Source organism: Streptopelia decaocto, assembly GCF_964273445.1.
Source record: "Streptopelia decaocto genome assembly, chromosome: 2".
NCBI classification, from domain to species: domain Eukaryota; kingdom Metazoa; phylum Chordata; class Aves; order Columbiformes; family Columbidae; genus Streptopelia; species Streptopelia decaocto.
The window spans coordinates 67,856,960-67,873,317 of record NC_138655.1 but is presented as its reverse complement, the minus strand read 5'-3'; the positions used below and the strand labels follow the sequence as shown (position 1 = coordinate 67,873,317).

Here is a 16,358-nt window from a genome sequence, read left to right as displayed (position 1 = left end):
GGTCTCTTTAGTTTGGAGGAGACTGAGGGGTGACCTTAGTAATGCTTATAAATATATAAAGGGTGAGTGCCACGAGGATGGAGCCAGGCTCTTCTCAGTGGCAAACAATGATAGGATAAGGGGTAATGGGATCAAGCTGGAACACAAGAGGTTCCAGTTAAATTTGAGAAAAAACTTCTTCTCAGTAAGGGTGATAGAGCACTGGAACAGGCTGCCCAGGGAGGTTGTAGAGTCTCCTTCTCTGGAGACATTCAAAACCTGCCTGGACATGTTCCTGTGCGACCTCACCTAGGTGTTCCTGCTCCAGCAGGGGGATTGGACTAGATGATCTTTTGAGGTCCCTTCCAATCCCAAACATACTGTGATACTGTGAGAGAAAAGACAGTCTAAGAAATATGCAAACAGAAAACACCACAAAAACGTCTTCAGAAGTTCCAGAGATAGTTGAGATTAGCTATGAAGATTATATTCTGTTCATGGCATATTCTGGATAAATTAACTGGAGTAGACCTATCTTGTTTCCTTCAGTAAAGCAACAGTCTGTCAATTTTTACAATTTTAGATTTAGAAAAAAACAAAGTTGAGATCACTAGTGCATAATTTTCTTTCATATTGTCTACAATCAGCAATTATGATGCTTACATTTAGCCCCACATAATAAAATTCAGCATCTCAATCTTGTCTAGAACTATTGCAATGCATTTCTTATCTTAAAATAAGAAAATAACTATACATTCAAAATAAAGGCATTGTAATTATGTACACAACAGTATATTGAAACAAATACAAGACTTCTAATCACTTTATTTAGACACGTTATGTTTTCCCTATCAGTTTTGACAGATGGGTGAAAGAACATAAGCTGTCCTGCATTCCATTTTCATACCTGTACAGTAAGCCACAGCAGAATACAAGCTGGAGAAGAGTTTAGTCAGCATTCTTCATTAATTGATAGTGACAATACTGTTTTGATTTGCTTGTGCTATGCTTATGTACAATAACCCTCTCTGGGAGAGGACTGCAAGTTGAAGGTAAGTTACTAGTATGAGCGAATAGCAGGTGGGACAGTGGAACAGTCTTCTTCATTCAAAGTTCTGTCGATCACAGGTCTGTATTTCAAAGTAACCTAAAGTAAAAGAGTGCAAAGAGCTTTAAGACAAATAAACCTCTTGTACCTAAACAAGACAGCCTAGCTAACAGGAATGCCTGAATAACACAGATAACTGAATTACTTCACTGATGTTAAGCTAATTTCTCCATTATTCTTTTCCTTCCATAGGAAAAAAAAAAGTTAGTAACCTACAAGGAACATGTAAGTTCCACCAGGTTACCACTGTAAAATTTCTTAACAGTAAAGCCTGACCAAAAATTATATTGGAAGATTACTATTTCAAAAAGGCCATTTGGACTAAAGCAAAATTTTGGGTAAGATTGCTAGTTCCTAGTTCTTTAAGCTAGGAAAGTCTTGGAGAACACAATGGACCAGTTAGGAGACAGAACTGTGTCACTCAATCTTTCCATCCTCAGCAGCTATTCAGGAAAGTGAAGTGTTCTCACTTGTCCTCAAACTAGATTCAATGAAGCTGGAATTGGGAGAGAGGAAATGAAGAGGGTTAAGAGAATAGGATACAAAAAACAACACTCAAGACTACCGTAGGGTCAGATTTATATGTCTTCAAAATACCATAAAAACGTCATGCTAAACACACCAACAACAGGTTTTGCCACCAAAGAAAAATGCTTTAGAACTAGCCTGACACAAAGGGAAAAACAATTCCAGCTCAAATCGCAAAGTCACTTCCCAAAGATCAACAGTAACTTTTCCCAGTGATGCCTACTGTTCAACAACTGAATAAACGTTGAATTTTTTTTCCATGTTGCTCTAAGTACACTAAACGGTAACAGGTATCTCAGACACTGACAAATGCATATTATCAAGACAATCAGCATCTGCCTATGAGAGCAGCTGTCTGTTGATCACGAGAAAGACCCTCAAACATCTGGCTCAACGTACCTTCCCAGATGGGACATCCACATACGAAAGGGTGTGCTTCCTCCAGTGCTGTTCAAATGGCTTCCGTTGTTGGCCTTGGAGTGGCTTAGAATAGTCAAACTCATCTACCCGTACCTAAGGATAAAATTAGGTTAGTATAGATCAGAAATGGTATCTGCATATTACTTTATGACCACATGCTTAGTTCCATTCCAGTTACAGCTGTAATACTGTGTGTCTCCTAATAGCCAGCAAGCTTTATCTTAACATCGCCCCTGTCAAATTTTAAAGCCCATGTTAAGCCTCAGTATTTAAGGTAATGTTCCTTGCACAGAACAATTATTCTGCTTGAAGTCCTGTTTATGCATTCATTACCTTATTATTGTTATAGTTCTCCTTTAGACCTCTCTAATCATTCAGATGCATACATGGAACTACAGTTCTCTCAAGATCGTTACCCAGGGTTGTACCTACTGGTCATTTTATACATAACAAATAAGAACAGATCAAACAGAGCAGATGGGACCCCAAACAAATACTTCCCTAATCTTAACTCAAGACTCTGAAGATCGTATTTGAAGTAAATTACAATTTTTAAATAATCCATACAAGGATACATAACAAGGAAATTCAATCCTACATCCAGGTCACATAGAATATTTATACCTTATAGTCCTCTCTTGCATGAGCACCTCGGGACTCTTTGCGAGCTTCAGCACCATAAATGGTTTGTAGAGCACAAAGCATCAGGTTTTGCAGTTCAAGAGTCTCCACCAAGTCAGTGTTCCACACAATACCTAGTAAAATATTAAAATACTGTGGAAGGTGTTCTACAAACAAGTTATTCCTCCGTTTACTTCTGTCCTACTGCTGATACTTAGAATCAAACTAGCTAATGCTCTACCTACTACAGCCACAGTACTCTGCAATACTGAATTATATACTGTGAAGCTCAGTAGCAATTCCTACACCCAAACAATCATAATGAATCTTTGAAAAAAATTGGTAATTCTACCAGGTGTCACTTTTGCATGTGTACTACTGAGACAAAATTATACCATAGGTTCTTGCCTGCTTTATATCATACCTACAACTCAGTCCCCACACCTCATTTCAGATCACAAGATCTGGCTAGAGGGTAGCTCTTTAAGTAGATCCCTAGCAGATTCAGCAACTGGGCTTTCCCTTCCTTCCCACCCTTGGAGAGCAGAAAAAAAAGCTGCTAGATGTCCAATGCTCCTCTTCATTTAAGTATCTCCAAGGTGGATCCAAGTTCACTTATGTGAATGTATCTTCATTTTGATCCATATAGTATAAGCTATTGTAACACTTTTCTTGATTCTTGGTGAGAGCTGTCCAAGAAAGCCAGTTCTACTTTCAGTGTTAGGATACGTGTCCAATAGCAGTAGTTAGAGAGAAATACATAATTTGAGTGAACAAAAGGTACCTCAGCAGTTGTACTTAATTGACCAAGTTCTCCTAAGATACACCGCAAAACATGAAAGTCTCTGTATGCAGAGATACCTGCTCAGCTGAAGAACGAAAACTGAGCATTCAGCCTATGAACGGTCTTGCACCCTTTTTGCAACTTGTTGGTCTTTTCAGAAGATATTTTAAAAGTTGACCTTAGTATTTGAACAACTTCACATCATAGTCTGAGAAAACAGAAGCTAGTACTTTATACAGTTAAATCTGATTTCAGTCTCTGCATCTTTGAAAGAGTATGCAACCAGAAAATTTCCAGTAAGATCATAATTACCATGTTTAGCACGTAGGGCTCTATAAAATATTTTGAAAGATTCAAAATAATCAGAATCTTTAGTCAAAGTTTCAAGAAACACATAAGAAGGCTAAGAGAATACAAGAAACACTTTTTCCCAGAGAGTACTCTGACAAAGCTATTCTTAGCTATCAAATTACCTCTATCAAATGTCTTTAGATGAGCCAGATCACCATAAATTTGGCTAATTTTCTCGCAGCCTTCTTGGAGTACAGAACCAGTACGAAATACAGCAGCATGGTTTTGCATTGTCTGCAAGACAGTAAAACAAAATCAGTTTCATATGCTGCATATGCACAATATCCCACATAACTTCATTAGTTTCAACAGAGATTGACACAGAGCTGTTTTGACCAGACATGTCTGCAGCCTGAAGAAAAAAAAAAAAAAAATTAAAAAAAAAAATCATTCTTCTGTTCACCACAAACAGAGGAAACCCCACTCTATTATACACAGAGTTAACTACCCAAGAAGAGTTACCATGAAGAAACTAACAAAATTGATACAGCCTTTACTGTGCACAGGCGTAGTTTCTCACACTGCTTTTTACTTTTGCAAAACAACTCCTGAACTATATTGCAAAGTGACAAAACCACCTCTTTTACTTGCAGCTTCTCCCACTGCATACTCAAGAGCATCACCAGGCTTACCTTCTGCATGTTAAGTCGCACTTCTGAAGTTCTGATGGATCCATTAGCAAATCTTAATTTGTCAAGATTAGCAACTGATTCTTCACCAGCATTTGGTTTAATGGAGGGAATTGGCTCTCCTAATAAGAAAGTTTAAACTAAGTTTAGTAGGTCAGGTTTGGTTTTAGTTTCTGGCAGTTTCATAGACTAGCAACTACTAAAAGTCAGATTTGACTAAAACACAATCTCTTTTCTTCCTTAGAAGCACAGGTGAACTGTAACTTTCCTGAACTCGCACCAATAGTATCCATATACTTAAAGTTCTTGGTGAAATATATGAATCACATTCTTTCCTGTGATATTTAGTAGGGAATGTATAGGTTTTACCAAATATGCTGTTAATTCCTTAAAAACAGTACTTGACGCAAATTCTCCTAAACTATGGAATAATCTTGTGGCTCCTTACCACCTTCCTTGTCTCCTTACCTCCAAAACTCCTGCCCTCTCTCAGACCTCTTAAAAGACCAGTCAATAAGCCTGGCAGTTACACATGAGTTCTGCATCTTACCTCTAATACTGGAACCCATCTGTTACCAGCACACTTCATTTCTCATGGAGCTTTGCACTCAGACTGAATTTGCAGGAAGGTTTTTGTTAAACTCAAAGGAGCTCCAGAAAGATTGATCCAAAGAAAGTTTTGCACAAAGCCAGAGCCAATAGGCATTGCTAGATCCAAGCTGATTCCATCAGGAACTATTACTCTGTGCACTTTGTGCAGAATCAGACTGAAAAAAACAATCTTATTAATTTGGACATTAAGTAGTAATAAAACAAATGACTACTTCTGGACTTGAGCTGTTCTGGCAATCTAATTGCCTCTTACAGTGTTTTATTGGTTGGTTGGGGCTTTTTGTTTGTTTGGGTTGCTGTTTTTTTGGTCAGTAGGAGTTTGGTTTGGTTGTTTTCAGCTCAGTAACTGTGGCTGAACCAGATTATTTAAAAATAACATTCAGCAGTGATCATCCACATACAGGGGATGAGATGTTACGATTTTTAGTATCCATCTGTTGTCGTTTGCTTATGCAGTTCAACTTACAAATCAACAAGGTGGCAGCAAATTCCTCTATAATAAAGTGCCAAGTGTAAGACAGTACATCTTGATATAGAAGATGCACTGCAGGATGTAAAGAAGTTGGTCTTCAATATTGTTTTGCTAGTTTGTGAAAAATATCTGCTGTTTTTGCCAATAGCATTGACCCAATTCTAGTCTGAAGATCAACTCACAAGGCAAATGCTAATGACAAGCACTGCATTGCAAAGAACGTGCCTATAAAAGGCATAAACACTGATTTCTGCCTTTTCTAGCAAATAAGAGTCTATGTCTAGCAGTCTGAATTTGAATTAGGTAGCAACAACTCTTGGGCAGAAATGTAATCATAAAGGCAAATGTCTCTAATAAGGTCAGATAAACCATGACACTTACCAGGCTTGCACGTCTCTGCAATAGTAAGGGCACAAGCACGACCAAAGACCACCAGATCCAGAAGTGAGTTTGCTCCAAGTCGATTTGCGCCATGGACAGATGCACAGGCTGCTTCCCCACAAGCATATAAACCAGGTACCACTTTATCCTGACCATTCACATGTGTAATCACCTACCATATCAGACAGTCAATTAATACTCATTTCTTAAATACTTTTTAATGGTGCAGACCTCCTTATTTGCAAAGGTCATGTGCATGTAAGGATGAAACACAGCAATCTGAAGTTGTCTCCAACTCTAAAACCATAAATACCTTAGTTCTAAGGGGTAAATAGTAATACTGCATAAATACAGATGGCACTAAAACCTATGATTTCTTTAGTTATGCCTGTGAAACAGAACTGTGTACTCTTCAGCACAATTCTGCAGCAAGTCAGAAAAGCACATGAAGAAAATCTGATCTGCATACATTTCTAAGGCAAAAGTTTACATTGAGAAATTAACAAGTACAATACACTGAAACAGAAAAACGGAGCTGACATCATCACATTGACTTCTAACTAGTATGAGTTGAAGAAATATGCTTTAGTGTAGACATTACAGGAGTTACAGAGAATTAATATACATTAACTTGAGTTACAGATTGTAAGAGAGCCCTAGTTAGATCATTTTTTAACTATATACCATAATCAACTTAATAAACAGAAAATTGTCAGACATAACATTAACTTCATTTTGGATGTTTCTTCAAACTCCCATCTCCAAATGGGCCAACACATGGCTCTCAAGTTATTTACAAAAACAAACCAGATGCTCTGCTTTAAGTATTCTGACATCATTCTTATAATATTATTATTATAACAATGTTATTCAGTATCCTTATATTTATGAAAAACACTGTTCATGCTTTAATATTTGGAAAATAGTTTCCTATTATCATGCTGGGGAAAAAAAATATCCTAAAAGTGATCTATTACTTACCTGCCCTTTGTAGTTAGTAGGAATACCTCCCATATTATAATGCACAGTTGGCAGAACAGGAATAGGCTCTTTAGTGACATCAACTCCAGCAAATATCATTGCTGTTTCTGAAATTCCTGGGAGACGGGTTGCTAGCTGCTGTGGTGGTAAGTGGTGTAACTGCAAGAACACGTGGTCTTTTTCAGGACCACAACCCCTACCGAAAGAAAGGAAAAAAAAAAAAAAAGACAAAACCACCAAACAAGTCAACATAGGAACATGTAACAGGAATTCTGTAAACACTATTTATACTTCTAATCCCATTAGAGAAAGATTTTAACTTATAATTTTTTCAAAGGTTACCTGGCAAAAATTAATATCTAGCTGTTGAAGCTAGACTATTGAAGCTGGCAGAATTTACACATAGTTTTCACCTCCCAGCTCTCTTTTTACCATAGTTCACAGCATTTAATAATTTAAACCCTATATCACTGCAAAAATATGTAAGAATTTAGGATAATTAGTCAAGAGAACAGAGCACCACATTATTTCCATTGTTTGCACCAAGAGCAGACACATTAAACATGTTTGAGCAACTGTCTCTAGATGCACTGAATTCAAACAGGATTCTCCTAACATCACGTGTTCCCTTTTAATATCATTAGGAATTAACAAGCAAAGCTTTCACCATACATGCAGTGTTCAGCTAACAGTTGTTAAAGCTCATTCCCATGAATTATCAGGTGTTTATCAAATTAATTATTTTACCACATAGAGTCTAGTATGATTAACTATTCATTCTGCAGCTTTGTCAGAATATTTAACTAACCTTCCTTCACGGATTTCTATGGTCATAGAACGAGATACTACATCCCTGGAAGCCAGATCCTTAGCAACAGGAGCGTATCTCTCCATAAATCTTTCACCTTGACTGTTAATTAGAATACCTCCCTCTCCACGACATCCTTCCGTTATAAGGCAGCCAGCCCCATAGATACCTGTCAAGAAAGAAAATAATCATCAAGAGATACTCTCTGGACAGCTTCATAATCAGGACAACCAGGACTGAATAAACAAGGTTTTCTTAAAATAATGTGAAAAAATCACAGGGGTAGATTTTATTCCACTCTAATCCCTAATCATACCACTTGTAACTGTCCCTCAAGACTTCTCAGAAATGAGTACTGTTATTCCTTTCAAACACTTTTCCTGGAAGGAAAGCAAGTTCATTTGGAACACCAAAATATTAGAACTAGAAGAGATCTGCACGCAGCAATATGTAAGGAGACTTTTACAAGGATTTTGTAGACCTTCTTAAATAAACCAGAAGATGATTATCTCAAGAACAGTTTGCTCATCTTTGTTCCCTCTTCTCCTGTGCTGAGGCAGTACAGGATGGATTCAAATTGTGTGTAATATGAAAACTTACTCAGTTTGCTTTTCCTTTAGAGAAGGAAGCCTACCTGTCAGCCTTCAGCACTGGTCATCATAGAAAATACAAATGCTAACCAACTCACGCACTTGATACTTACATTAAAAGCTACAGAATTATCAGACAAGCAACGAAGCTTCTTTGATTAGAAAAACCTTAGCTAAGTCAAATGCACATTGGATCTCTAAGATATAACATGAATAACACTGTAAAACTAAGCAAACAATTAAAAAAATCATCACTTATCACAAGTTAAAAGTGAGCATTTATTTAGCTACCACCAAAAAAGCAGATATTCACTTTTTAGTCTGTGAACATTGTTGTCCACAGTTTAGATACTGATCCTGTGCTAGAAAACTACAGTCCTCAATATATACTTCAACTACCTCACCTCTGACAAAAGATGCTAGTATATAACTACCCAATATTTGCATCTATCCCACTGCTCCTGTATCTAATATCAAATCCTTTGATATTTTAAAGACAAGAGGAAATGAAAGCTTAAGAGGTGGTTTCAACCTGTAATTCATAAAACCCAGTGGTGTGATAAAGACAGCACCCTGAAACATTTAACACTGGCCTTTAAATTAGAACAGCTGAGACCTCTGTCTCATATTTTAAATCTTACTCTCAGATTTATATTCCACAGTAGATGCAGAAAAGTCTGAATACCTGTCACAAGCAACGAATGCAGTGTTGCAGAAAAGCACAAACTGACTTGAGCACATTTTAAAAGAACAAAAAATCTGTCCAAATTATTAAAAGTAATGTTATAAGTATTGTTCCATATTCTGTACCTGTAGGGTGAAACTGTACAAATTCTAAGTCCTGGCAAGGAAGACCAGCTCGTGTGACCATAGCAGTGCCATCACCCGTACTAGTATGAGCAGATGTACAACTGAAGTAAGTGCGGCCGTACCCACTACAGGACACAAAAGTTAACAGAATTAGTAGTCCAAAAAAAAAAAAAACCAAAAACATCAGAACATTCAACTACACTTTTTGCACAACAGTGGAAACAGAGCAAAAGGTTAATAAGCAAGATGCATTAGTTTTGCCATCTCCTACACTAAGTTTAACCAAAACACAAGAAAACTGGTACTCCTCTGTTATGCTGAACCATATTTGAAAAACAGCTGGTGACAGAAGGTCCACAAAATAGAGTAACAACTCCAAAGCAGGATACTTAGTTAGTATTAGGTTAGTATTAGAGCCTTTTGGCCAGAAAAGAGTTACTTTAGAAAGTTCTCTCAATCCAATGCCATTAGACTTTACTTGAACTATTACTAGCAGTTTTATCAAACACAGCATATAACAATTGTTTATATCCTCAATATTATCCCGATTTTATATTCTTAGATTTCAAAACTTAGTTGTCTAAAATTAGGTACTAAACATGAATTCTTATGCCTAAAGCAAACAGGTTAGCTTCCAATGTTACTGAGAACTGCCAATACTCCCAATTCCAGGACAAACTCTTGAAGAAACAGCAATCTACATCCTGTATGTACTTCAAAGCATGCAAGTATGAAAATAGCCTCAACTTTAATAAAGCCAAATTATGTAGGCAACAGAACTAAATATATTTTTTTTGACAGAATATGTTTATCTATATTTTCCGTACTGAGACAGATAGGAGACAGCCATAGGCAGCAAAAGACTAATGCATACAGTATTCTAATAAAAACATATAAACTTTTGCAACTAAGTAACGTTACATTACACTCATCTTCTGATAATTTCATCCTACAGACTTACATTGGTATCTTACTGTAACAGATTCTCCAGAACTTTGAAAAAAGCCATTTCTCACAGGAAACTCAGAACCCTAGATATATACACACATGCTGGTAGCATTGCAACAACGTCAGCTTTAAACAGCTTGTTTCAAAAATTTAAGGCCACTTGGACCATACATACTGCTTTTACACAGTCCAACTTTTCTAGAATACAAAGTTAGATCTCGTATTAAATTTACACTTGATCAAAAAATTAGTTTGTGCCTTCTCTGAAAGGCAATGACTGAATTCAATTATATTGCTTTTAACAAAAGGAGGAGGGAGGATCAACATATGAATTATGTTCAAATCAACGTCATCTCCACACTATGGATTCAAAAACATGTACAAACACATAGACTTTCAACTAGTAGCATGCTCAAGTTTCTGTCCTTCCTCATAAAAAGTACATTACCCAGTGGCAATGACAGTGTTCTTTGCTTTAAAGCGATGTATAGTGCCATCTTCAATGCAAAGGGCAATAACACCACGACATTCTCCATTTTCCATCAGTAGGTCCAAGGCAAAATACTCAACAAAGTAGCTTGTATCATATCTTAGAGACTGGAAGAAAATTTTTTTAAAAAGAGGGAACTTTTAGAAAAATAAAAAAAAACAAAGTAACCTTTCTTCCAAACTGTTAATATACATGGGCTGTCTCAGGATAAAAATCACCCCCAACAACTCTCAGGGAAGCCAGTTTCCTCACAATTCTTTATTAAAACTTGCTAATAGATCTATTCTACCTTAAAGAGACACAAGTAGTTATGAAACCACTTAATTCTGAGAAGTCCTAACTAGCCAGCACGGCTTGTTATTTCCCGCTGCATTTGGCAACACTTTAGTCAGCTGTGGTGCTTGATCCATGTACAAGCATGTTTTACTGCACCTCTCGCAGAGAAGTGGAATACATCTCCTGAAGCCTTGCATTCCAGAAGAAGCAGCGGGCATCAAGTCAAACATTCCTTCTTGCCCTCAAGGATCAGACCAGTGTTTGGCAGCACTGAGTGTTTGTATTGCAGTAGCACGTATAGTGTGAACCTGAAGGTGAGCAATTAGCTACTTACTAAGTAAATAAAAAAAAACATTAGCTACTAGGTATTTAATCTCAGGTTTCAAGTAGCTTACTACCATTTTAGAACAACTAAGTCTTTCTTCAGTTATGGTTTACAGAACTGATAGGAACAGATGCCTGAACACAAGTCACTTTCCACAGAGCAAGCTCAGAAATGCACATTAGGCCTTCAGGCATTTATACCGCTTCTCCCTGCTTCCTATTTGAACATGAGTGAAAGAAAACCCTGCTTTGTACCTCTTTTTAGAGCTCCCCAATGCTGCTGTGTCAGATTTTTTGAAAACAGTTTTTTGAAGAAGGTTTATATAAATTCTCTTTAGGTCTAGTTAACAGACACAAAAGTTTTAACAGTGAAGAACTATTCCAGACCACAAAGCTAACAGGGTACACTAATTAACATGTTGTCTTATTGAGAGCCATTATAGTTACCATATTTCAATTTATTCTATTTCTGCATACTGCTGACAAAAGAAAAGTATCGCGTAGGCTGCATCTTTCCACTTTGCTTCAGGAAGGAAGAAAATCCAGAATTTTTATCAGTCACTCCCCTAGATTCCTCATCGATATTATCAACAGCCACATGTTTTGTTTTAGTTCAAACTCTGGTAGAGGGGGCAGGGGAGAAAGGGGAAATAAATCATTCATTGCAAACACGAAAGCTAAACCGAGTTTATTTCACAGCTGCTTACCCTGCCATACAGAGTATGTAACAGCGAGTGTCCTGTCCTGTCTGCAACACAACAGCATCTGTGAGCCTGTCCTCCTTTTCCAAACTGAAGACTCTGGCCACCAAATGCACGCTGATAGATTTTTCCTTCTTCCGTTCTGCTGAACGGCATCCCATAATTTTCCAGCTGTTGAACCCAAATACAAGGATCAGAAACTCTTGTGCATAACAATCCAACAAGTTGTTTTACCATGTTTCTAGTAAGAAGATCTCTTCAGAAGCTAGCCTGTGTTATAAATACTTAGAGCTGACATCAATTCCAGTGAGTCTCACCTCTATCACCGCAGCGGGGGCTTGCTCGGTCATGTAGTGTATGGCATCCTGGTCACCCAGCCAGTCAGACCCCTTCACTGTGTCATAGAAATGCCACCTCCAGTTATCGTCCTCCATATTTCCCAGAGCAGCATTGATTCCTCCCTGAAAATGAAAATGCATTTTCCTGGAATGATATTACTGAAGTACTGTTCTATTAGGTTTTCCTCACTTCTGTTAAAAATGACATGCCATTTATGCCTCTATGTACAAGAAATACAGTGAAGTCAGATTTAACATGGCTGTGAAAAACCTGTGCAACTTATCAGTTTCGCAATGGCTCTTATTTTTCTCTGTTTTGCGTAACACAATGAATCGCAAAGTTATACTGAATGCAGTGAGAAAGCACTAAATAGAATCTAAACATATATTGCCCTCCAAAATATGCAATATTTTTAAAAGGAAGCGTGACCTTGAAATGTGATGTTCATGTGCATAACCAAATCTGCTTTCTGAAAGATGACATTTTTTTAAACATTTGTTCTACCTCACCTGTGCAGCAACAGTATGAGATCTGGTGGGAAACAGCTTTGTAACACATGCTGTATTAAATCCAGCCTCTGACAAACCAAACGCAGCCCGCAGACCTGCTCCTCCTGCACCCACAACAACTGCATCGAATTCATGGTCCACTACTGGATATTGTGTGGAAATCTGGAAAAACAAATCAGTTTGTTATGATCACAAATATTTCAAGCTAGGTTAAACTTAAGTTTCATGGAGACACAAGTAGCATAGGTTTAATGTTCTTAATAGAGTCTTGTAGCAAATGCTACAATCTGTTATATGCTCTCCTGGGTGAAAACTATCATTAAAAACAGCCATGCAGTTCAGCAACTCAGACTCACTATGTACTTGAACATAACATTCCACTAAAAGCCAAATACTTGGTTGTTTCGTGCCCCTCAGGCATTAAGTTTATTATCTAATCTGTTACTTAAGATGTAAAGAAGTACAAACATACCGCATCAGAAACCTTTGTAGAAGCATTTTTCTTTCCATAGACTGTGAAGTGCAAGTTGCGTGCGAGAGTCTGGCATGCTGCTGGCCACTGCGGAAAGAAGTCAAGACAACTATCATAGAACAAATGTTTCCACGAGGAAGACTTCCCGCATTCTCAGCTACCCTACGTTTATAACAAACCTTTACTTGCCACAGATAGCCAATATACAATAATACTGCACCACGATATTTTAAAGCTGTATGCAAAGAAATTTTTGCTTTCCTATATTCACACCCAGAAAAAAATTAATAAACCAAAAGTTCTGACTGGATGAGAAAACAGCCTGCAAGTAACAGGGTGTCACACACTGTTATTCACTTCACTAACACTGCCCAGTCTCTCAGACCTATCTGAGGCTGCACTGACAGAAGAATGTTTGCAATTAATGCTGTAGTATTATTGCCTTAATGCTGTAGTATTATTACCTTTTTTCATAAGTAAACAAAGATCAAGGCAGCTTTAGAGAAACCACAGGAATTAATGGAAAATACCTCTCATGTCAGGCAACCCTCAGAATTTGAATTATTTTTGGTGGTCAAGAGTAACAAAGATAAAAAAAAAAATCAGGTGGTAGGGAAAGCTGTTCCAGTTCATCACTGCTTCAAAAGCCAGAGATATTTTTCTCGTTCTCATTCTCTATAAATTACTGGCCAATTTAGAAACATCTATTAATGTCTAAATGAAGCATAAGGGAACAGTTTTCCCCTTCAGTAAGGTCACTCCATTTCCTGTGGCATATTCAAAAACAAAACAAAAAACCCAACCATCCAAACCTACCCTATATCCAGTCTTTGCTTTACAACAGTCAAAATTTTCATCTCCACAGTACAGATTTCTCATTTCTTATAACCTGGTATTCCTTCCGTACATGAACAGCAAGACAAAGCCATACGAATGCCCTGTGCAGTGACATTAGCACTGCTCTATTTGAAATACATCTTAAAATGCACCGGAGTGATATTTGACTTTTCCAGTAACTGTTACAGTCATGGTTCAATCACCCTAAAATATGCTAACAAGCAGGTCTTCCCTCCCTATCACTTCCAAATGTCCATCCCTTCCCCCATTCTTGAAGCAAACTACAGTACACTTAGCCCAGCCTAGTTTTATCATCTCATACTACTTTCTTCAAATTATCTTCTTGCATAACAGTGAATCTGATGTGTCACCTTATTTGCTAACACACTTTTGGTATTTACAGACATCTTTAAATAAGATCAGTTTTAACACCTATTCATAAGGAGTTCTGTTAGTACCCTCCTCCAGGCAGTTACTATCCCACTTATCATGCTTTGGGGGCAATTACTTCACATACAGAATCAGATAGACTAGTTCACTGACAGCCAGATGAATCTGCAAAACAGCTTTCCCAGCAATCACAGATGAAGCTAAAATGGGGTGTCCCCTCTGTAGCAAACATGCTTTCACAGGCCTGAGTGCGACTGAAGTTAAACTTCAAGTGACGTGGCAGGCTACACTTTCGACTTTAAATGTAGTAAGCACAAATTCTCTAGCATATACTGCTACTGCTTGTTTCCAAAATGTTTTTCCGGCAACAGTACAAATCTTTTTACTGCAATAAATTCTTTCTCATAGGTGAAAAATATATTTGGTTATTGTGTAAAGCAACTCAAAGAAAATTTTTACTGTGCATGTTACTGTGTATGTAAAGACAGCACAGAACAAACAGGCTTGTGCATACACAGTATTGCTTAAATAAAGCGCTAATGACTGAGGGGGAAAAAAACAACTAATTTCCTTTTAAAGCACTTTGTTATTTTCTGAAGGCGCTATAAACCACACAATAAGCCACACAGCTGTTTAGCAGATTGCTTTTCTTCTCACATTTAAGCTTCCGCAAAACAGTTTTCAGAACTGCTATTTCCATCTGCATACACTTTTTTGCTAAGGCTATGCATAAGAATTTCTGTGCCACTAAGTTCTGTTGAGAATGAGTCTGAACAGATGTCCACAAAGCACAAAAAGGTGTTACACTAAATTTGAAGAAAACACAGATCACACGAATCCTGAGTTGTTATGCCACCAGCAATATCATGGTCATTATGAAGTGAAAGGTCCAACGAGGGCCAGTTCACCGCCACCTCACAGTAGGTTGCCTTTTCTGTGCTTGCTTTGTAAGACAGTAACAATTACATCTACATTTACAGGATCTTTTCCTGTACATTTGTCTTTGTACTCCCAAACTCATTCTGGACACACAGTGAGAAACGTGGAAAGAAACTGAAAACTCCCACTTCACCATACAGAGAAACAAGCCTTCAGTACAGAGTGCTCCCAGATCAGCTAAAACACAACTGTCAAACCCTTAAGCTGCACATCCCAGAAACAACTGCTAGCCAGCTTTATGCAATGCACAAATACACGCTAGCTCCCCACACAGGTCCAGGACGGGCAGTGAGCCTTCTACCCAGGTGCGGGGTCGGGAAGGCACCCCAGAGCCCAGCACACCCCGCACTCGCTGCCTTTCCCTGTCCCTCGGGGAACCTGCCCGCAGCCTAAGGCTTCCTAGGCCAGGAGAAGCGGCGTGGCCACGTCCATGGTCAGTTCCCCGCCCCAGGAGCTGAGTAACAAGGGCAGTTCCGCTCCGCAAACAGAACCGGGAAGGACCGAGCCTGGTGAGGCGGCACTCGGCCCCGCACGGCCCTTGGCTGCTCCGCTCCCGCAGCCCCTGGGCGGGTGCTCGCCGCCAAGGTCACGGCGGAGACAGCGGGTACGGGCCGCCGCCCGCCGCGCAGCACCCCGGGGGAGGGCAGGCCGGGCCGGGACAGGCCGGGTCGGGGCCAGTCGAGCTCTCCCGCCGCGGCTGAAGGGAGCAGCAGGAGACGCGCGGGGTCACCAAGCCCAGCCGGCCTGTCTCCCTCCCGAAGGGGCTCTCCACGCCAGCCTCGCGGTCTGGTCCCTTCCCCTGCGCCGAGACAGCGGCTGAAGAGCAGGGCAAAGCGGGCCGGGGACAGGCACTCACCGCCCGCACCGCCGGCCGCAGCCAGCGCTTCGCCCAGCTCCGCGAAGCCGCTACCGCCGCCGCCATTTCGCACGGACCCGGAGGAGCCAGCGAGAGCGCATGCGCGAGACCGCCGCTAACGGCGCCGCTGCCCGCGGGGCTTGGCGGGAAAGACCAATTGTGGTGTGAGGGCGGGGAGTCATGGGCTGAGTACGTGCGTGCTT

The 16,358-nt window shown here is 39.3% G+C and overlaps 1 protein-coding gene across 1 annotated transcript; it reads right to left on the bottom strand.

The window, feature by feature from the left end:
* Nucleotides 1-772: 772 nt before the first annotated feature.
* On the bottom strand, nt 773-16,306 carry SDHA (succinate dehydrogenase complex flavoprotein subunit A). Its single transcript, XM_082046450.1, has 15 exons — nt 16,156-16,306; nt 13,134-13,220; nt 12,662-12,823; nt 12,131-12,274; nt 11,820-11,984; nt 10,471-10,619; nt 9,075-9,199; nt 7,675-7,843; nt 6,867-7,062; nt 5,886-6,057; nt 4,424-4,542; nt 3,914-4,025; nt 2,660-2,790; nt 2,015-2,128; nt 773-1,126 (listed from the first exon to the last, which is right to left on the bottom strand). The coding sequence occupies exons 1-15, from the start codon at nt 16,219-16,221 to the stop codon at nt 1,040-1,042; spliced, it is 1,998 nt and encodes a 665-aa protein (XP_081902576.1). The 5' UTR covers nt 16,222-16,306; the 3' UTR covers nt 773-1,039.
* Nucleotides 16,307-16,358: the final 52 nt, after the last annotated feature.

Excerpts from the sequence above, each read along its gene's own strand:
- SDHA (XM_082046450.1), bottom strand. The coding sequence starts at position 16,221 with ATGGCGGCGGCGGTAGCGGCTTCGCGGAGCTGGGCGAAGCGCTGGCTG. Across the intron at positions 13,221-16,155 it reads TGCGGCCGGCGGTGCGGGCG|TGGCCAGCAGCATGCCAGAC; the intron begins GTGAGTGCCTGT and ends TTCTTTCCGCAG. Across the intron at positions 7,063-7,674 it reads ATAGAAATCCGTGAAGGAAG|GGGTTGTGGTCCTGAAAAAG; the intron begins GTTAGTTAAATA and ends TTCTTTCGGTAG.